The sequence below is a fragment of the Electrophorus electricus genome, chromosome 16 (assembly GCF_013358815.1).
Source record: "Electrophorus electricus isolate fEleEle1 chromosome 16, fEleEle1.pri, whole genome shotgun sequence".
NCBI classification, from domain to species: Eukaryota; Metazoa; Chordata; class Actinopteri; order Gymnotiformes; family Gymnotidae; genus Electrophorus; species Electrophorus electricus.
The window spans coordinates 11,481,795-11,504,312 of record NC_049550.1 but is presented as its reverse complement, the minus strand read 5'-3'; the positions used below and the strand labels follow the sequence as shown (position 1 = coordinate 11,504,312).

The window sequence follows — 22,518 nt, the reverse complement described above, 5'->3', positions numbered from 1 at the left end:
AATTTTCTGTTTGAGACAGGACAGACTGTGACTGTTTCTCCCATTTGGAGACGCTCCCTAGGGGAGGCTGCTAAATAAGAACTGTCCATTTAAAAACAAACGACCCCCAAGGGCCCGAGGACAGAGATCAGACGCTTCTAAAAAAACACATGAGCACCAGGCTTCTGCTGCAGAGCCCTGCAGATAGTTCTCGACTGCGAGTCCTGATCATTTTGAGATATTGGGCAAAGTTTCTGAAATGGCCCAAAAGCCCCTCTGGCTGAAGTTCTCCAGGTAGGAAAACTGCAATAAAAGGAATTAAAATGAACTAGCAAGAATTTTCCAAGGCCTCCAGAGCTCAAACCTTAACTTAAGGTAGTAGAGCATAGAAACCCAGAGTAAGGTGTACTGTAGGTGTATTATGGGATTGAAATAGCATAGCATGATGTTGATATCTTATGAAAACTCACCTATGGTTTCTTCTGATCAGTGAACATCTGGGAGCTGCATCATATCTTAGTTTCCCAGTAGGATTAGCAATCAACAAAAGTTGCCATTCTTGGTCAAAACGACACAAAATATTCTGGCTAATTATTTTCCTACTTCTCAAGCTACGTACCGTTATTGACGAGAACGTGCAGAGGCAGACCCCTGGACTCAAACCTGCGGACAAACTGGCGCACAGACTTCAGGGAGGCCAAGTCCAGGTACATGAACTCCACTGCAACCAAAAGCAAACCGCATGATCACTGCTAATGCAGCAACATCCAACAATCGATCATGTGAATCAATATGGTGCCATTTACTATACATGCTTTAAAAGAACTCAAATACAATGGCCTATGGCCATGACTCGAACCCCCACCAGCAATGATGCATGCCACTCTCAGGAATGCCCTATTGAAATACTTAATTAAGCTAAGTAACAGATTACCCCAAACATGGCAACCTTTCTAATAATGAATGAAACCAGGGTCCAGTTATCATTATGTAAATGAGACCATTCTAAGAGGTACTCACGATTAGCATTTGTTCTTTGTCAGCCACATTAGCATTAACAGGTGAGGTGTGCTTGCAGGCTAATGGACATTTTGATGGTTAAGTCTAGGAAACACATATACATGTCACTTAAAGTATACTGATCTCCAAGATTCCAAAGACTTACTTAGGATGACTGTGCTTTTTTGTTTGTTTTTTTAACTTTAGCGTTTAACGCTGACCTCAGCTTAGTTGTCACCAATTCTATCAAACGATTACGAACTCCATAATATGATAGCTATCGACAAGGGTGGGTTAGGATTTAGGGTAACACGTGCTTCTTCTATGGCAAGAAGCAGCCACCACATTTTTTCAAACTGCCATTTACACGTTACAGTACAGTTGCTTGTGTTTCGGGTGTGGGAGCAGGACTAGTATCGCCCTGATCGATAGCGTGGGAGGCTGCCCTCCTTGCCCAGAGAGCACGGCCAGTTATGCTCTCTTGGACTCCCATCTGGCTGAGGCATCATTGGGACACAAAGTAGCCTGGTTGAAAGGCCGTCGATTTTGTGCTTTTATGCGGAGCAGTTCGCGCGCTAACCCTTCACTGGGCAGTCCGTACATCAAAGCACACATGCAATTAAGCCTTTTAATAAAGCTTAATAGCTGGTAAATTACAGTGACTGCCAAAAGCCTACTTAGAGTCAAAAGGATGTGCTTTCAAACGCCCTCTTACTGCCGGTCCAGTTGAACAGAGCTGCATTAAAAACGCTTCTCGAGCTGCCTGTTTCCCTGTATCCACTTCTTCACATTCACCAGTGTAGCTGAATGCATTGTTCAAGACATCTTTTCTTGCACTTGTTTTAAATCCCTCTTGACCTCAACATTCTTGATCAGGAAAGATATGGTTCTGTAGCACTTCACAGTCTGTCTGAAATGGTCCTCACTCCACAGCACAAGTGAACAGTCCAACGTACACGTGTAGAAAGGAGGCATTATGGGCTTTTTACAATCGGGACCATTTATATATTATTTATAAAACTCTGCAACTTGTTGGAATTTTATCAGACAGTTGTAAGACGGGTCCTCAAAGCTAATTTGATCAGGTAATTGTAAGAGGGTTCCTCACAGCTCATTTCAATAATCTAATGACCTATCCATGCATCTGTCAGGATCAATCGGTGGATCTTGCAACTCATTGCTGCTCAGCACGCCTCTACCATCAAGTCTAATTAGTTATTCCATTTATAATTAGTTATTCCATTTATAATTAGTTAGACCATTTATTCCTATAGGCTGAAGTAACCTTTGAGCTAATGGCAGCTTGTGAATATGAGTAATTATACGAATACTGTGGAGGACAAATGTTGACTGAGGGCACAGACAACAACAAACATACAAAGAGAGAAGGCTAGTTCTTTAAGAGTTGGGAGATCCCAATGATACAGAAATTGCAGCAAAACAAAAGCAAACCCATCGGAGTGGATGAAAACGTGTGCTTTTGGGCATGTAGATGGTGGGCTAGACCTCCACCAGTCACAGGTGAGCATCTTCTATTTTGAAACAATGTATCTGTAATTGAAGTATTTAAATCAATGTTCTTTATAGATGTTTCTATTCGTTTAAAACAGATTTTTAGTGCTTTGATAATGTTCTTTTCATCATATTTTTTCAACAGCAAGTTGAACTTGGAGGTGGAAAATCATTGAAATGTCATCACAGGGTGGATATTTTTTTGTTGCTTTTATTGTTGAAGAAACTAAGAAACCCTTTTCAATGAGTGAATTTATCAGTAATTCTGTTACTATAGAGAATAGTGAGCAATGAGATATTTAATATTGTGCTTTACAACCAACAGGCAAGATTACTTGCCTTATTGCAGTGATTTAATAATCTAGATATTTCAATATTGCACTTTATTTATTTACTTTGTATTGCTATTGCGTATATCATTTCAAGTACCACTGTCAAAGCCAAGTTTTATGAAATGCGTCTATGTAAACGCATTCCTTTTTAATGCAAATTAGTGGACAAAACGTTTTCTGAATGGCATTATAATGATGTGGTATCCTGACGTGTTCACATGGTAGGACATGGTAGGGCAGCGTCTGAGCAGCTGTATAAGAAAGCGGCGTGTCATCCCCAACTCCATCCCTCAGCTCTTTCCGTTACGTGCGCGGCGCTTCAGACGACCTGGGTATTCATGTTATGCTAATCCTGGTATTTGGCACGTTTTGCCTCCCGCTCACACGGCACAATGGCAAAGGTGAAATGTGGTGGCTTATTAAAAAATGTGCACCGTGGCTGGTGGCCTTTCTCTCAAAACCAAGTGAATTTCAGCTCTGCCTTGGTGTGCGGTGCTGCTCTGTGGATGGCGCGATGTGACGGCAGGCTGCTGGCAAAGTCAGCGCAGATCAAAGAAGTGAGGGGGAAGTGGGGCTTTATGGGTACATTTAGTGACTACCGTTTTCCAGTATGTTTGGTTTTTGGGTTTTTTGTTTTTTTAAAGGGGCGGGGGTGGGGGGAGCGTCATACAAAAAAGAAATAAATAAAAACAAGAGTAGTCTTGGACTCTGACTCAATATTTGAAATCAGCTTGATGTGATGCAGTATTTTTACCAGTCTAAAATTATCCTGCCATGACAGTTTGCCTGTGCCTTGGTTGTCTGATTCGCCTAAACCCGTGTAGAGACGCTGCTCCTGAGCCGTAACGGTGTGGACTTAGCAATAAATACCAGGCTGACTGCCAGTGATGGTACTCCCACTAGAGTGAGCCCTGAGTGTGGCCTCCTAGGGGGCCCGATGTGCTCCAGGGCTCCTCCGAGCCGCTCTGACCTCAGTGTCATCGATCTACGACTGCCTGACAGGGAAACAGGCAGAGGAGCGCAGAACATGCACTGAGACGAAGCAGTGAGGGTACACTGGTAAATGAAAGGGGGTAGGAGTGTAATCCACTGAAATGACTATGACCCATGACTGACACATGACACATAAATGGTGACTGTCTTACATCTGGAACCTTTCCGCTTGGACCCATAATGAATTATTAATGATATCAACATATTATTCTAAAATTATAATGTCTCATCCTAACAATAAACAGATGTTTTACTATCAGTTATTACTATTAATTGCTCGTAACATATCGGAATATGAGCTTCTCAACATCCTGTTTTGGGCATGCATGAATCATTCCTGAGCTGACTACTCAACCGCCTAATTAAACTAATTATAGCCACGCAATCACTGTAATTACCAACCACATTACACTAATTGCCCTATTCGGGTGTGAGATCTGCGTCAATTCGGCAACCCTCCATTAGCACAAAATACTCACCCATGTTCATAATGTATTCTATTATTCTACGCACTAAAAGACAGCTGATAATCTATTAAGGACTTTTTTGAATGTTATTAGAGACAATGGCTATAATAATAAACACTTTATAAATGAATTGAATGCTACATTATGCTAATAAAAGCTTAATAAAGCTCTAAATCCATTAGGAGACAGAAGTACCCAAACAGAGAGAGTAATGAGGAGGATGGGTGAACTTCCATCAGCTGTGGTGAATCAGGGGTGAGATACGTTAACCTTGTCTGTGAGTGTGTGTCTGTTATCAGAAAGGTGCCTGTTACAGTGTAGGGGTGTGTGTGTGTGTGTGTGTGTGTGTGTGTGTGTGTGTGTGTGTCCAGAGAGAAAGCTTTAACTGGATATGCTGTAAGGCTGAAGTTCCAGTGAGCTATAGCCTACTGTGTGCTGCCTGCTTGAATTTTAGCTGTAGTACACGCACGCACGGAGACACCTGTCTCATAGCCTACGCATCTCTTCACAATCACTGTGTAGTAACAAAATTGCTGTTGTTGAGCAAATATCAAATCGATATGTATTACCATTTAGAGGAAATTCAATTTCACCACCTTGGAGAGAGAACATGAGCTGGCATGGCTTACTCTTCTCTCTCTCGTCCTCTCCCAAAATCTAATCGACTTCTTTCCCTGCCTCGCTCATTCACATATGTATAATCTCATTAAGATTTGCCAGGGAATCCCTAAAACACCCCCCGCCCTTACACACACACACACACACACACACACCCTTTAAATATGTCTGAACTGTGGGTTTGTTCAAGTTCAAGTTCAAGTTCGGTTTATTCGTCACATACATAGTCATACACAGTATAACGCACAGTGAAATGGTGGAGAGTGCTCTGTCCAAACTGAGGAAGAGAACCAGGGGTGCATAGAGAAAAATATATATATGCAGATAAATATATATATTCTATGTATGTACAAAATATATTAATAATGTATGTACAATATATATGTATATTATGATTATATACACAATGTACAATGTATATGGTTGGGTATATATGTACACAATCTACAGTGATGAGTAACTTTTGAGTTCAGTCAGCAGGTTCTCCCCGTTACACAGATACAGATAATGATTAGATTATGTCATCATGCACCAAGCTTCCAAGGTGTGAGAGAATGTTTTTGACATCTTGTTTGGTTTTGAAGTTAAAATTATATCATTAGCACTCAGAAATTGCATGATCACAACAAGAAACTGATGAGATCTGATGCATTTAAAATCTTTGCATGTATGAGAGGTGTAAACTTCAAACCTGATTTTCAACAGACGTTCCACTGCTGTGGAAAAAGTAAGATAAAGATAAATTTCTTTCAATTCCTAAGTTTTTACTACTAATTTTTGCTGAATGGCCATTGATATTGGGCTTATCTCTAGAGGCCAATGATCCAAACGCTGACTCTACATAGTTTCAGACTGGCCTGTTCATAATGTCTCTCTTTTGTTAAGAAACTGGCTGCAGTACAGGTAAGCGTTTACCACTTACCGAGGGGAAAGGGATACACAATGTTTTGTTTACTCGAGCCTGGATCTCTCCCGTGGCCTTGTCTCTTTAGCATGTCCATTTATTTTTGACCTCTTGACCCTGCAACCCTTCCTAGTTATCCCCCTTCAAGACAGTAGCCGTTGCAAGGAGTAGTGTAAAGGTATGATCACTACCCAGGGAGTAGGGTAAAGGTATGATCACTACCCAGGGAGTAGGGTAACAGTATGATCACTACCCAGGGAGTAGGGTAAAGGTATGATCACTACCCAGGGAGTAGGGTAAAGGTATGATCACTACCCAGGGAGTAGGGTAAAGGTATGATCACTACCCAGGGAGTAGGGTAAAGGTATGATCACTACCCAGGGAGTAGGGTAAAGGTATGATCACTACCCAGGGAGTAGGGTAAAGGTATGATCACTACCCAGGGAGTAGGGTAACGGTATGATCACTACCCAGGGAGTAGGGTAAAGGTATGATCACTACCCAGGGAGTAGGGTAAAGGTATGATCACTACCCAGGGAGTAGGGTAAAGGTATGATCACTACCCAGGGAGTAGGGTAACGGTATGATCACTACCCAGGGAGTAGGGTAAAGGTATGATCACTACCCAGGGAGTAGGGTAAAGGTATGATCACTACCCAGGGAGTAGGGTAAAGGTATGATCACTACCCAGGGAGTAGGGTAAAGGTATGATCACTACCCAGGGAGTAGGGTAAAGGTATGATCACTACCCAGGGAGTAGGGTAACAGTATGATCACTACCCAGGGAGTAGGGTAAAGGTATGATCACTACCCAGGGAGTAGGGTAAAGGTATGATCACTACCCAGGGAGTAGGGTAAAGGTATGATCACTACCCAGGGAGTAGGGTAAAGGTATGATCACTACCCAGGGAGTAGGGTAACGGTATGATCACTACCCAGGGAGTAGGGTAAAGGTATGATCACTACCCAGGGAGTAGGGTAACAGTATGATCACTACCCAGGGAGTAGGGTAAAGGTATGATCACTACCTAGGGAGTAGGGTAAAGGTATGATCACTACCCAGGGAGTAGGGTAGAGCAGCCGGCCAACCCCGCCTCTCATCCGGCATCTCCTCGCTACTCTTATCATCTTTCACAGAAACTTGGGCTGAGGGCCTAGAACACAGTTTGTGAGCAGATTTCCAGCGTAACCGATCTGCATTGGCGTGCCCTTAGCTCTCGGGCAGCGGTGGCAACGGAATCCCGGCGGACACGCTGAACCCCATGGCAGGACGGCAAGCTCTGGAGCCGTTGCCTGGCTCGCCTCGTGTCGTTCTCTCTCGTCGGGGTTCTAATACTAGGGCGAGTAGCGGCACCCACGGCCGCCGCCTTCTGGTGTGCACTGACATGGAGGAAGGCTATCGAGGTGTCTTGAAAGGTGGGTGGAGTGGTGCGGGACTAGAATCTAAGACCTGGTAATGAGCTGGTAATGAGCGAAAGATGATGGGTTGACCTCAGATTATGAACTGACGAGTTGTATTGTTAAGAAGCAAACATAAGGGCTAGCCTACGGACAAAGCCGACCGGACGCCAAAATATTCCACCTCCTTTGTCAGCTGTCGTTCTCTGTCTTTCTCGCCGTGCCTCCGTCTTCATCTCATCAGCCGGCTCTGATGTAGCAGGGCTGTGGGGGAATGAGAGGAGTTTGGCCACAGGCTGCCAGGATACCAGCTGGTGGATGCCGTGATTGGCGTACTGCCCTCACACGACACCAAAAAAGACATCTTCTTTCCTCGATGTGTGCCAGCAACACACACACACACACACCAACACACCCACACCCTTAGAGTGACAGGCACGTACTTCCGTGTGAGACGAGATTTCCGGATGAAGCCAGGAGCGGAAGGCAGCCACAGAGGTCCATCTTTATAGGAGAGATGGAACGATTGTCCTCTGAAGGCGAGGAGGGGAGGCAAGCTGCATGGTAAATCTGAGCAGGGATGATGGGTGTGAAAAGATTCTCCCTCTCTCTCCATCTCTTGAAATCAATAAGGAGTATAAAACACAGGAGAAGGGAGGAAACACTTCCCCCGCCCCATGCCATGATTGCACAGTCACAGTTGTTATCTCATTATAGAACAGGAGCTGATCGTCAAGGTCAGATTGGAACACACACACACACACACACACTTTAATATAGCATGTCCTATGCACCTCTGGCACATCGCAGTGTATGTGTTTGGCAGTTTGGGAGGTACGTTTGGACGACTGCATAATATCACCTGATGGGATACAAGCTATCACACTATATGCACGTTATATGAGAGTGTGTGTGCATGTGTGTTTGTGCAGGGGGGCAATGGTGGTGGTCTTTGACACAGAGTTTGTGTCACATACATGTTGGGCTTCTGAAGTCATTGCACAGCGCATGAGGGGTACAGCCTCCTGGCACAAAGTCCTCGATGGCCAAAACACCAGCTCCACCAGCGTGGGGGCAGAAGGTTCTGGAGAGGAGCCGGCCGTGCTGAGGTCTATTCACGGCAGCAGTCAGATGTCAATACACACTGTGACAACACACTCATACGACATGTACATAATGCATGCTCCCAACACACACACAATGCACACTGCGACCACACACAAACCATACATACAGTGCACACTCCAAGTATGAGTATAAAGCATACACACAACACACACGATGCACACAAGACACACTCTGACAGTAGGACCGCTGGCACAGTGTAGTTCTGTTTAGAACGGCAACAAACATGTTAAAGACTGAGTTAAGGCTGGTCTACTGCATGTGTGTGAACACACACACACACACACACACACACACCCACACACCCACACTCACACCCACACACACCCACACCCCCACACCCTCACACACACCCCCACACCCCCACCCACACACCCCCACACCCCCACCCACACACACCCATACCCCCAACCCCACACACACACACCTACACCCACACCCACACAAACTAAACCATTTGGTCCTAGATTTGTCTACTGATTAATAAGCCTGCAATAGGTACACCTAAAGGAAAATAAGACCATTAGTCAACAAAGTGTTTGTCATTCCCCAGGGCATTCAACAAAATGACAGACAAAAGTCCACGACCCATACCACCGTAGCACTCTGTTTCCCTCCATTTCCCTGTGTTGCACAAAGCTAACCACATATTACAACTGGTACTATGATGGTGGAGTCCCCCTGACCTGAATCCGGAGGACAGGCACAAACAGAAAGCAGTGACGAAATAAACTGCCTGGGGTTCATAATCGCCTCCCCATCTGGAGTGGACGTAACGCCGGGTCACACTGATACTTCCTGCAACCTTCTTCTCTAAGTCAGGACAGTAAGGAAGCGGATCCACAATGTGTGTGCGTGCGTGCGTGCGTTTTTAAAAGTGTGTATGGGTACGCGTGCGTGCCTCCAGCATGCTGTCCTGGTTCAGTCACTCAACACTCGCGCCCGCTGAGTCACCAGACGCTTGACGAAGACAGACTTCTGAGGTAGCGGTTGGAGGCGGGGTGCTTGATGAGCTTTTTAACGTTGCATTATTTCTGTCACAGACCATCGCACGTCTGCAAGCGACGCCCTGATCGAATCGCAGCTCAGAGGACAGGAGAGACGCCGAGACGAAGGACAGGGATGCATCTGTGGCGGGCGTCAGCCTTGTCGTGTTCACTGACGTGACGCACAGAGCGCTTCAGCGTTTGTCTCTGTTTTCTAAGAACAGCGTTGATGCCACTCGAATGCTTTCGCTGACCACAGCTGCCTGGATGTTCGTTTGTTTATCATAACAGTGTCGATAATGTTGCAGCGTGAATCAAATATCGTGATATTTGGTCAAATTGAATATCGAGGCAGGCCTAGCATTCCCAGAGAGTCAGGATTGTCCTTAAAGACTGGAGAGTTAGAGGCTTGAGAGTTTGTGAACAAAAAGCTGGGCGGTGTACAGGCAGCCTCGAGCTATATTGCTGCTATGACGTTAAAGCAGAGGCATAACCTACTTTATTGTAGTTTATTTCACTTCAGTTTACATGAGTGGTGCTGAGCTAAGTAAGTTACATATAATTCAGTTTCAACAATTTCATGTTAAAAGCAATGGTAACCGCCATCTTGGATCACAAGTAACCTGCCATTATGCCAGAAATGATGTCAAAGACACAAAATACTAAGCATACCATCTGGTAAATCATTACAGTAAAGCGGCATTTGGTAACAGCGTGACATTGTGCAAATCTGCCTGTATTACGTGTGTCCTGCAAAGAGCCCAGAACTGAGAGCATATGCTAACCATTGCTACTCAGGCTTCATAGACTCAACATATATCTCCTGTTTATCCCAGAGGTTGGAGTAAGTCATGTGTATGTGAATCAGGTAGATTCTCACAATCGGCAAAATCAACTTTCATATGATTAGACTAAACTTAATGAGCTGAATAAGAAACGGGAAAATCCCATTTTATTTGCAGAGATAACATGCAAAATCCGATCATTAAAGCGAAACAACTCCTCACTGCGGTGTAAGGACATGCAGTGGGTTTTTGTTTTTTTGGTTGGTTGATTGTTTTTTGGTGATGATTGGTTGCATGCTCTTTTCTTATTACTCTGCTAAGTAAAAAAATAACTGTCACAAAATAATGCTTAATGCTAAACCTAAATGTTTAATTTACTATGCCTCAACTGACCAATCAGAGCTGAGTACTCCATGAAGTGGTAACATGAGTTAGACTATAACTGGCGTTAAAGAGGATGTCCTATACACTACCCCATGCTCTGACATTCTGGCATGTGAGCAGTGTGGGGGTTACTGCACGATTCACACACGCATGCCGCACCTTCACCGGGCCAGGCGTGGGGTCAGTGTCTCAATTAAAGCAGGTTAGGGTTCTCCCTGCTACAGCTCCAGGGTTCCAGCTGATTGGCAGAGCCTCTGAGAGTGGACTGGAGCTCATGGGAGGCTGAGGAACACAGCCACGCACACGGCAGGAGGAGCGCGTGGGCAGGGCGTCAGCTCCTACACGTCTCTGTCACTCTCTGGTCACGGATCATTCGAGCCAAGCCCCACGGCAGAGGTGACGAGCGGGACGCACTGGCAGTTTAAGCACCGCTCCTCGCCACAGGTGGTTTCGCCTGACTGAGTGACATCATTAGCCCATCGCCGAGTGGCAGCGTGATGGATCGTGCAGAGTACGGAGGAGGAAGCGTAGATGCACCCACCCACTCATGTTCACAAACAAACACACACACACACACACGGAGCTGTCTGTGGCTCTGCATCAAACGCAGACATATTCATTTCTCATCTAGGGACATCTCTCTGCACAGAGATAAGGCGGTGGAGGCTGCGTCTCTCTCTCTCTCCCTTGCCCTAGTTCACAGGATTCTGCGACAGGAACATTCATGTCAGGGCACTGACGGTAAATGAGTGTGTGTGAGCGTGTGTGTGTGTGTGTGTGTGTGTGTGAGAGCGTGTTTGTGTGTGTGGGAGGAGTGCTTAGAGCCAGTGGGATCAGAGGATGCCTTCATCAGTGTGCCATGTTTCCTGATCACATCTGCATCACAATGAGACTGGCAGTGGGACAACGTAATTCACACCCTGCACATTCATCAAACATCTTGCACTTATTTTCTATTAAACACACAAACACAAAGACAGAAAAATACACACACACACACACACACACACACACACACACACCCAAGTCTTCTAAGGCTATCTTTGTGTGGCATTTCAAATGTACTTTTTTGTACTGCTGCATCTAAATAATGCTAATTTATTCTAAAATAATGCGAATGTATTCTAAAATAAGGCTAAATGTGCCTAGGCTTAACTCTAACCATGAATTCAGAAAGCAAAAATAATTCACAAAGGTTTTTGTCTTAAAATTTGTCTTGTTTTTCCAAATAAAATCTACATTTTTGCACACAAAAAATCCTTTACCCCATAGGGACCAGGCAAACATCAAAAATATGCCACAATGAGGTAAATACATACATGTAGGTGCACGTGAACACAAGCGCACACGCACGCACCTACACACGCACACTCCCAAATTCTTCTTGCACTTCTCATTTACTCACATTCTCTCCCCATTTTCCTCCTTCTCTCTAATCTTCTCACTTTTCTTTCTTGTACATATGACAGTAATTCATTCAGTACTCCAAATAAGTGCCAAACAAGGAGGGGAAAAAAAACAACTTTGGCAGGGAGGGCTGGAGAGGAGGAGCCGCAAATGAAGTCCACTGGACTTGATGTCACAAAGACAGTGCCTAACGGATGACTCAGAGAGAGCCTCCCCTGTCCTGGACCTCAAACAGAGAGAGCCTCCCCTGTCCTGGACCTCAAACAGAGAGAGCCTCCCCTGTCCTGGACCTCAAACAGAGAGAGCCTCCCCTGTCCTGGACCTCAAACAGAGAGAGCCTCCCCTGTCAAGGAACTCAAACGGAGAGACCGTCTGAAGGACAAAGCATGGCAAAATTCACAAACAGCAGCGATCAACTCCCTGACAGTCACAAGTGCTGCCGCCAGATGCGAGATATGGAAGAATGACTATGAACAGAGGTCAGAGGTCAGAGGTGGGTTTTCTCCGGTTTGCTGGATCTTTCCACTGTGGTTCACAGACACAGTAAAACACCTGCAGTGCTGCTTCAGGTTTGGAGTACAGTGTTCAATCTGGCCCTCGCGACTGTACCTTTCTCCTGTATGGTCTCCTGGTGAATCTTCTTCACTGCAGCAAGGCCCTCCTCGTCCTCATTTCCAGCTGGGAGAGTAGAAAGGAACAGGAGACGGGCAGTTAATACAAGAACATACAAGCATGATGCTAACAGCATTCTTCATGAAGAGGAAAGGCCAAGGAAATACATTCAATACAATAACACCACAGGCATAAATTAACTGGGTGAATCAGATGGTGTAAAAGGGACGCTAAACTTTGCAGTGCTGTAGCCCTTCCAGACTGAGGACTGACTAAGCTGAAATGCTTTTTAGCTATCATTCTTTTTTTTTTTTTTTATTCCGTTACTGAATTTTAATATGTGATCCCAAGGAAACAAAGCTGAAACTTCAGCAGCAGGGCTAACACATAGATTCTGCACTCACACTCGGATACTGCACTCACACTCGGATACTGCACTCACACTCGCTCAAGCCAGGTGCTCACACTTGTTCAAGTCCAGTGCTCTCACTCACTCACTCACTCTCTCTCTCTCTCTCTCTCTGTGAAAATCATATACATGATTTTTGATATATGATTATATATACACATATATCAAGGGTGTTCAACGGCAGTCCTGGAGTGTCACAGCACTGGACAGTTTAAGGTCTTCCCACCTTTAACGTTTGAAACGATGAAGCTGTTTATGTGTCTGAACATGTTAGAGGAGGGCAACCAGTGTACAAGGTAGATCAATGCTTCAAGGAAAATATTAAACTATGCGGGACTGAAAATATTAAACTATGTAGGTGCATTGCTGATCTACGATGATAAATATTTGAAACCACATACACTAAATTTTACAGCAAGATATGTTTGAAGTGTTTCAGTGTCTGAGGTCAGGTTTCCTACTGCAGAGGTCTTGAGAAAATAAGGTATCCGTCCATAAAATTAGACTGCAAATCAAGTCCATGGGTCCAATTTAAGCTTCACAGTCCATCATGGAGTGCGGGAATGGTCTACAGTACAGCTCATACCTGCATTTACTGACAGAGCGCATGGCAAATGTATGTATGGAACATGTATGTATGTATGTATGGAACATTTATGTATGTATGGAACATTTTAGTGGAAGAGACTTTTCTTCCTGGCAAACATTTGCTGTTGCCAAGCTAAAATCTGGCATGGAAGTTGCTGGAATTATAAGGAAATTCTGAAAACGCCCACCACTTAAACAGATATTTAATGGGCTTTCATCTGAGAGGTTAATGGCTAAGCTTACTATAAAATACTACCATGCTAATAATGGATATAACCTGCTGGTTAGTATGATGTAAAGGTTCTAACTGGACATCAGTAGATTTCAGTTATTCTTTGCAGAATGGAGCTATTTGGGGGTGAAACGCTCCATTAAGGTAGACACGCAAAGAATAAAATATGAGGAAAGTACACAGACATTCAAAGTAGAGGATAATAGAGGTCAGCGTTTTGCGCAGGCCACAGCAGCACAAACAAACTCTCATTTGAGGTCCGTGCATTGCTCCTTATAAAGCTTACTATCTATAGAGGTGAATGTAAATAAAGAAAACTGGACAACAAAGCAACCAAAGCAAAAATATCCAACGCATTACGTCTGTTCCGAAGAACAGCTTGGGTGTGTTATAGAACAAGCAGGCCTGACTCTGGTCCGGGATGGCTGGAGTCAAGTGTATTTTGGTGATTTAACTTTACAAAACACACGCGATTGAGCTAAACAGGTGATTTTCCAGATTCAGGCGTTTGAACGGGAAAACCACTAACCTGTGGCTCTCTAGAACCAGAGCTGGGAAGCCCTGCTCTAAACGATATAAATAAATACAATATCTATATGGACATGGACACACGGGTGACTGCATCCAACCTCACCAGTTCCATAACCTACGTGTACAGTCAGCAGCTGCTTTATGAGAAATACATACACTGGACCTGTGCTCACTATTTTATGAGGAACACCTTACACCCCATTCATGGTCAGATACCAGCCACAGAACCACTGCTGAGCACATACCATTTGCACAACAGACCAACCACGCTCATCTAAGCCTCAACGGTAACACTTTCATGGTAGCAGCACCCACAACGGAGGCTGTTCAATCAGTAACAGTTTGTCAGCCACAGCAGGTTTGCTGTGGTTTGCACGTGTATATGTAACACTGCAGGGTTGAGATTAGTCTGTCATGCAAACGAGGGTCTTGTAGTCCAAAACTGACAATAGATAAAGGGCTTAAGGGTGGCTAACAATTTGTGCATAGCAACAGATATAGACTGTAACTGTACATTTTATTGCTAAATAAAGTGCTTCTACTAAAGTCACAGATGAGTGTTAGCTGATAAATGATTTTAAATCAGGCCCAATTTACCCTTCTGTGGATATACTGTTGAACTAGCATAAAAGAAAATATTAAAAGTTTTGAGTCATGTTGATTTCATACGGTCATTATAATTACCGGTCTGAGTTATGGTATACCTGATCAGAAATAATGATGCAAGAGCTAGAACAGACATGATTTGAGCGAGAGTACAGATACTTTACCAATGATCACATGCATGCCCAGGCTAGCCAGGTGTCTTGAGGTTTCATAGCCCAATCCTTTGGCTCCCCCTGTCACTATGGCAACCCTCCCCTTCCGTCTGGGCAAAGCTAGACAGGGAAGAGAGAACAGGAAGGGCACAGGGCGAAAGCAACATTAATGGAAGAAAGATGCTACTGTTCCCACACGGCTTCAGCTATCCTGATCACGGACGTGATCTCCGTCTCGCTGGGACTTTGCCAAAGGCGGTGAAAAGTGTGTGATGGGGAAAGCCACTGTCTAACAGCGTAATTACACAGTGCCACTTCTGGCCATTTCCTGAGCAGAAGAACACGGCGTCTCCGCAGGACACTTGTCCCATCGTGTAGGCAGCTGTAGATTAGTACTCGCATCTGTCCTACGGTGGTCAAGAGAGCACGGGGCGGCCCGTCACCACTGAGCTGACCGCACTGCCCACGGTGCCATTTCAAACTTCTATTTCATTTGATTTTATGGCAGACCATCTAGGTGTGGCTTTAAAGAACACATTTTCAATACTACACTTTTACTCCCCAAAGTTTAACTGACTTTTTTTTGGACTATTAATAATGAGCTCATCCTCACACCCACCTACTAAAAACAAATAGCAAAGATATAGAGAGAGGGTCCAATTATGCAGCTCAGTGGATTTATCTAGACCTCTTTCTCATGTATACACTGATTGCACAATTATTAGGCAAGAGAGTATTTTGACCATATCATGATATTTATGCATATGTTCCAACTCCAAGCTGTGTAAATGCTTATGTATGCTTAAATGCGCAAATGCTTATGAATGCTTATTGGATTTATGCATATCAGGTGATGTGTATTTGTGTAATGAGAGAGGGTGTGGCTTAAGGAGATCAACACCCTACATCAAGGTGTGCATAATTATTAGGCAGCTTCTTTTCCTCATGCAAAATGGGCCAAAAAAAAGATTTAATTGACTCTGAAAAATCAAAAACTGTAAAAAGTCTTTCAAAGGGATGCAGCACTCTTAAAAACGCTAAGATATTGGGATGTGATCACAGAACCATCAAACATTTTGTTACAAATAGTCAACAGGTTCGCAAGAAACATGTTGAGAAAAAAAGATGCAAATTAACTGCCAAAGATCTGAGAAGAATCAAACATGAAGTGACCAGGAACCCGTTATCGTCCAGTGCTGTCATATTCCAGAACTGCAACCTACCAAAACTCGTAACCCGAAAAACCACTGAACAAGACACATGAGGTGAAATGTCAAGACTGGGCCAAGAAATAGCTGACAGATTTTTCAAAGGTTTTATGGACTGATGAGACGAGACTGACTCTTGATGGACCAGATGGATGGGCCTGTGGCTGGATCAGTAATGAAGCTCCATTTCGACAGACGCCAGAAAGGTGGAGGTGGGGTACTGCTGTGGGCTGGTATTATTAAAGATGAGCTAGTTGGACCTTTCCAGGTTGAAGATGGACTCAATCAACTCCTAAACCTACTGCCAGTTTTTATAAGATAATTTCTTCAAGTGGTGGTACAGGAAAAAGTCTGCATCTTTCAAAAAGACCAAGATTTTTATGCAGGACAATGCTTCATCGCATGCATCGAACTACACCACTGCGTGGCTAGCCAGTAAAGGCCTTAAAAATGAAAAAATAATGACACGGCCCCCTTCCTCACCTGTCCTAAATCCTATTGAGAACTTGTGCGCCCTTCTTAAACAGGATATTTACGGTGAAGGAAAACTGTACAGCTCTCTGAACGGTGTCTGGGAGGCTATGTTTGCTGCTGCACAAAAAGTTGATTGTCAAAATATTAAGAAATTGACAGACTTGGAAAGCTTATGACTGTTATTGAAAAGAAGAGTGGCTATATTGGTCACTTTTTTGGGGGTGGGGGGGCGAAGTATTTATTTGTAAATTGAGTTGTTTCTTATTCTCACTTTAACAGATGAATAAACAAGTGAGATGAGTTTTTCATTTAATTGCATAATTCTGCACACTAATAGTTGCCCAATAATTATGCACACATAGATATTCTCCTAAGAGTGCAAAATCCTCACTTTTACTTTCTTAAATATTCAGGTTTGAGGTTTATTAACATTTTGGATTGACTAGAAGCACTGTAGTTGTTCAATAATAAAATGAATCCTCAAAAATGCAACTTGCCTAATAATTGCGCACACAGTGTATGCTTGGTATGTCTGAGCTTGGCAAGAGACATTTATGTCACAAACTGTATTGTGCCAAAGGTCCTTTGAGATTTGGCTTCATCAGTAAGGCAAGTCCCAACTGAGGTCTCTTGAGTCTGATGAAAATTGGATATGTCACGGCAAAAGTAAAGAAGAAATTGTGTGATTTTTCCAAAGTCTAATTATTATTGTATGATCAGAAATACCAACTATTTATCAGGAGAGAGAAAAAGAACACAAACTGCTAAAGCTTTGTTTGGTGTAAAATAAAACATTTATGGTATTTGTCTGGATGCTGGCCACTGTAAGCTGCTTTTCTTCTGAAACTAATGCCTGTGAACAAGAGTCCACTATTTGTGTGGTTTCTTTTTTTTTTTTTTTGTCTAATCCACGGTCTTCATAAACTAGAAAAAGAGCCTTAAACCTTCGGCAAACTGATCTATTATCAAAAATATCAAATTCTTCCAGCACCCTAGAGTAAAATAACAATAAAGACATCAATTTATTCAAAGTATTTTGTAGGTAGTTGGATAAACTGAGAATTAGTTACAACACACACACACACACACACACACACACACACACACACACACACACACACACACACACACAAGATTATCTCTAAAACCACTAGATAGTTATATTGTTAGGGTAAAGCCAACACGCTGAACTTTGGCACAGTTTAAGATTTGGTTAAGAATTGCTCACCGAAAAAGACACTGTATGACGTTAACAGCTATGTAAGAACTGCAAAACTCCTAACCTGGTAATGTGAACGGTTTGTTGAAAAGCTGGTAGATGAGAACTTTGACGCCGACTAAATAAAGCCGTACGACAGGAAGAATATATGACAGCAGCCACATATCTTGAAGTTGACCGTGCCGCTTCAAATGTGTCTCAGTATTTACGGTCCGTCTTGAAGCACTGACATGAACAAGGAAGCAGAACGCCCTGCTAATGGTTCCGTTTTGTGCGCAGAATTCTCAACTTGACTAGGATGAAGTCGATGCTATTACACAGAGAAAAACGAAAACAAAAGATCGGATTTTTCTTTTAAATTAGAAATGGGGACTTAAGCTACCCAACTGTGTAATATATAAAACGAAAACGGTGATTACTTCATTAGATGGAAATGCTACACATGCAGGAGCATAATTAGGCAGAGGATATTTATATCTTAAATCTAATTCATATGTAATCTCAATATATTTAATCTAACTCCTCGAATACTTGTTTAGAATTTGGCTATGATGTTGTAATTGCACTCAGTGGTGTGTGTGTGTGTGTGTGTGTGTGTGTGTGTGTGTGTGTGTTTGCGTGTGTGTGTTCGTGTGTGTGTGTGTGTGTGCGTGTGTGTGTGTGTGTGTGTGTGTGTGTAGAGGGGGTATCCTGAAAAAGCTTTGCTGCTTGGGAGATCTGTCAGGTATATGAATGTTTATTATTTTAATCTGTAATAAGATGGGCGATGTTTCTGTTTACGCGGTTTATGCAAAATTCAGTTTGCAAAGCAAACAGGCACGTAAGACAATGCATGATGTGGCAGCCTTGAGGGAGGAGGGAAAGAATGAAAGAAAGAAAGATAGAAAGATAGAAAAAAGAAAGAAAAGAATACCTAAAATGATATCTCGAGTGCATTATTATAAACGTTTAAATCCACAAGACACAAGGTGTAAAAGGAATGTCTATAACTATAAAAAACAGTATAGTGTAGTTATAGTGTAGTGTAGTTTATGGGTTTATAAAAAGAATAGATATATATTTCTATATTTTACAAAATCCCTTTAAATTTCCCACATTTTTTTCATGCTCTAAAGAGTGGCCATAACCCACATATATGAGAGTAATTTGTGCACAGTTCATCGATACCCTTCCTGCAGCTGTTTGAGCTGATATGAGTTGATATGACAGCTGAGGATGTCAGACTGAGTCTCTTCAATCAGTTTACTTGAGATGGCTGAAGAAGATTCTGGATTAAGCACATTTGACCCATTTCACTTTGTCTTAATCCCGAGGGGAAAAAAAGTTTTTTTTTATTTAGTCTTCATATTTCTCAAAGAATGGAACAAACATGCCCAGTTCTGTTGATCTGGTCTCTTAATGATGTTAGAATGCTGATGCTGATTCAACTAAATAGACAAAACATTGTCTCATGACCTGTGTTGGCAAGGGCTTCAGTTTCACTATACAAAATGCAGCACCATATTTTGTGGTCCACTGTCAGAAGACAACATTTATTCCATGAGTAGCCACCAACCCACCCACCACCCCTCTGAAGGGACGAAGCCAGACACCTAAGCGATAGCATAGGATTTAACTTCCCACAGCGGCCGAAGCCATGAACAGGTGTGATACTCCCCTGGTGGTTGACTAGTGTTACATAAGATGCCCCTTTTTCCTTTGGAGATTGCTGTCTTATCTCTCGTAAAGAGAATTTTATTTGAAGAACAGGAATCTTACATTGCCACGGGGACAAGCAAATGTGAATCCCTCAAAAATATATTTTAATGGGAACCTTAATATTCTGTTGAGTTTTGATAGTTAAACTGAAATGATTTAAGCACACTTCTAAGTATACTAGTAGATATTATTGAGAACAGAAGAGCAAGATCCATCGCAAAGTGATGGTTTCTTGGTTGTGAAAACAGGTCACACATACAGGGGCACAACAGTGGCGTTTGGTGTCAGAGTGCCATGTCTTTCCTTACCCATCCTACATGTGCAATCTTTAGCAAATCCTTATTTTACTTGACCTGAGCCAGTCTGCCTTGTCCATAAGCACATATTTTTCAAGACTGACCTTACTCTCAAACCTGCACACCAGACTCTCTCTCTCTCTCTCTCTCTCTCTCTCTCTCTCTCTCTCTCTCTCTCTCGCGCTCTCTCTTGCGCTCTTTTTCTCTCTCTCTCTCTCTCACACACACACACACACACAAACACACACACACGCACACACACACACACACACACAAACACACACACACACACACACAAACACACACAACAACAACAACACACCCACACGCACAGATGATGCTGAATGCTTTAACATCTGTCACATCTATCCCTTTCAGTTTGTTTGCAACTACAGTCTTCCTGTCAGTATGCATTTGGAATAGCAATAACAGAATTAACAGCCTCTTGTAGCCTACTCAGCTTTAGGTTACTTGAGGCCAAAGGACAACTCAGGACTTATTCTGTTTATTCTGTTTCTTACATTATCGAGACACCCTGAAACACAAAGAATCTCAAAAAAATGAAATGCAATCAATACACTGGAAATTTTATTCATCAACCGCGAATGAAATCATTAGGCCATACAAAAGGAGTGGATATTTCGTTTTGGATTCATGTTCTGCCCTCTATTTGTCCTTCAAATCGCAAATGTATGCATATTTTTCTTACATGCATTTTTGTACTGTATTTTGTTAGTAGGGTTCTTGGTTTCAATTCCCATTTCGAGTTCCCGTGCGATAACCTACCAGCTGGAGAGCAATTTGACCGTTAGCGCATCCAGACCAGTTGCGTTCCGGTGACTTAGTGGAGGAAACGCGGGCGTTTGGGATTCTCATCACGTTCCAGGCAGGAGTATTTAATCGGTGAGTCACAATGCTCTTGGCGTGGAAATTTCGCCAGTGTGGAAAAATTAGGAAAAATACAGACCCATTCTCATTGTATTAAAATAAATTATGCACTATAATTGTGTAGAAATGTTTGAATTTCAGTACTTACAAGACCGTGAGAAAAAATTCAGATAATGTCTCTCTACACTGGATGGACAGCCAAGTACGATATTTATGTGATATTGCTCAGTGCGCGGACGAACATTGTCCTACAGGTTTCCACAAACTTGCATCCTACTTTGAGTAGAACGGATATTCAGATAGATTATGTATTAGGTGTAGGAAGGCAAACTTGAAAAGAAACAATGGCGCGCAGCATATAATGAGATATGCGCAAAAGCGCTTGTGGTTCACATTGCGTGAGTCAACTTTTTTTAAGGTATATAGCGCGGTTTGTTTCACACGCCATTGTTGTTAAACTACATTGCATCTTAAAATTGAAATCACTTCTATTTTTTTTATGTCCGAAGAGAAGGAGTCTATGCACTGTGAGCGAAAATGATCTGTCTGCTGCATCCAACTATGAAAGAGATACCACCGTGTGCATTCCTTTTCGCTTTTGGTCCCAGTTAAACTGAGTAACGGACATTTTTTTCCACTGACCTAAAGCAACATGTGGGTACGTTTTTGAAACGGGCTAGGGAGTGTATCGTTCACCTAGTAAGCGAATTGACTGCCTATTTACCAGAAAAGCCTAGCGCGTTCCACAAACACATGACTCATATGAATGAAAACCAACACAATGTTTTTACGATGCTGTTGCTACTCCCTAGTTTTCTCATGTTTTCTCATGCACTGTCGTGTCTGGAGAGATGCAGCTGTCACAGAAGCATCGGTGGACTTACCAGGGTCACCCTTCGACTCCCTGTTGTCAGCCAAAGCCGGGGTGTCCGGTTCACATCCTCCAAGACGCATCCACTTGATCAATCAGATGCCGTGATCACAATCCACATCTCGACATATATACCATAATATCACATAGAGGATGAGTAAGATCGCAAAAATAAACAAAGCAACCAAGATCGCTTTAGTCACTGGTGATATTAAAGACTGCATGTCACCGGCGTGCTGAGTTAAACAGACACCGTTTACTGCCCTCGTGAGTGCAATGGAGATTGACACGATCCACTGCCAGCAGCTTCGAAACAAATCCTCGGTATCTGCATTGGTGCGTGCTAAGTTGAGAACCTATGGCTAGACGCGTGGAGTCTTGGGAAACATCCACACGCGATTAGCAGGGGTCTCGCGCATCCACTGGTGCACCATCGTCAGTTGCGCAAGGGGACACGCTGACCAAGGATCTCCATGAACTGCCCAGCCTCCATTCTCTGATCACCCAAACCAGAGAGTGTGTGTGTGTGTGTGTGTGTGTGTGGGGGGGGGGGGGGGGGGGAGCATCCGGTGTACAGGCACAGTGTAAAGAGAAGAAAAAGATGAAAACTTTTTTTGGGGGGTGGGGTGGGGTGGGGAGGTGGGGTGCATTTAGGAACCTACTCAACAGATTGCAATGCAAACCTGGTGATGTTGGTAAAAAAAAAAACAAGGTTCTTCAGTGTTGGCAAATGATCAGACTACGAAAGCTTTGCGTTTGAAGGCAGACTAGAAAAAGTTGTTGCGTTTTAAGAGGCTGCTTGAATGTAACGTGCGACATTAAAGAGAGGGATAGATAGAGATGAC

The 22,518-nt window shown here is 43.3% G+C and overlaps 1 protein-coding gene across 3 annotated transcripts in view; it reads right to left on the bottom strand.

Moving 5' to 3' along the window:
- The window catches only part of dhrsx (dehydrogenase/reductase (SDR family) X-linked), a 35,481-nt gene extending 13,316 nt beyond the window's left edge, over positions 1-22,165 (bottom strand). The window contains exons 1-4 of one of the 3 annotated variants that reach the window (XM_027010236.2): positions 21,687-22,165; positions 15,032-15,139; positions 12,499-12,567; positions 599-700 (exon numbers count right to left, since the gene is read on the bottom strand). In XM_027010236.2, the coding sequence (XP_026866037.2) occupies positions 599-700; positions 12,499-12,567; positions 15,032-15,139; positions 21,687-21,756 (349 nt within the window). In that variant the 5' untranslated portion in view covers positions 21,757-22,165. Of the gene's footprint in view, positions 1-598; positions 701-12,498; positions 12,568-15,031; positions 15,140-17,984; positions 18,108-21,686 lie in introns of those variants that run through there. The other 2 variants (XM_027010228.2, XM_027010244.2) reach the window with 2 other exon arrangements.
- Between the last annotated feature and the right edge of the window lie 353 nt (positions 22,166-22,518).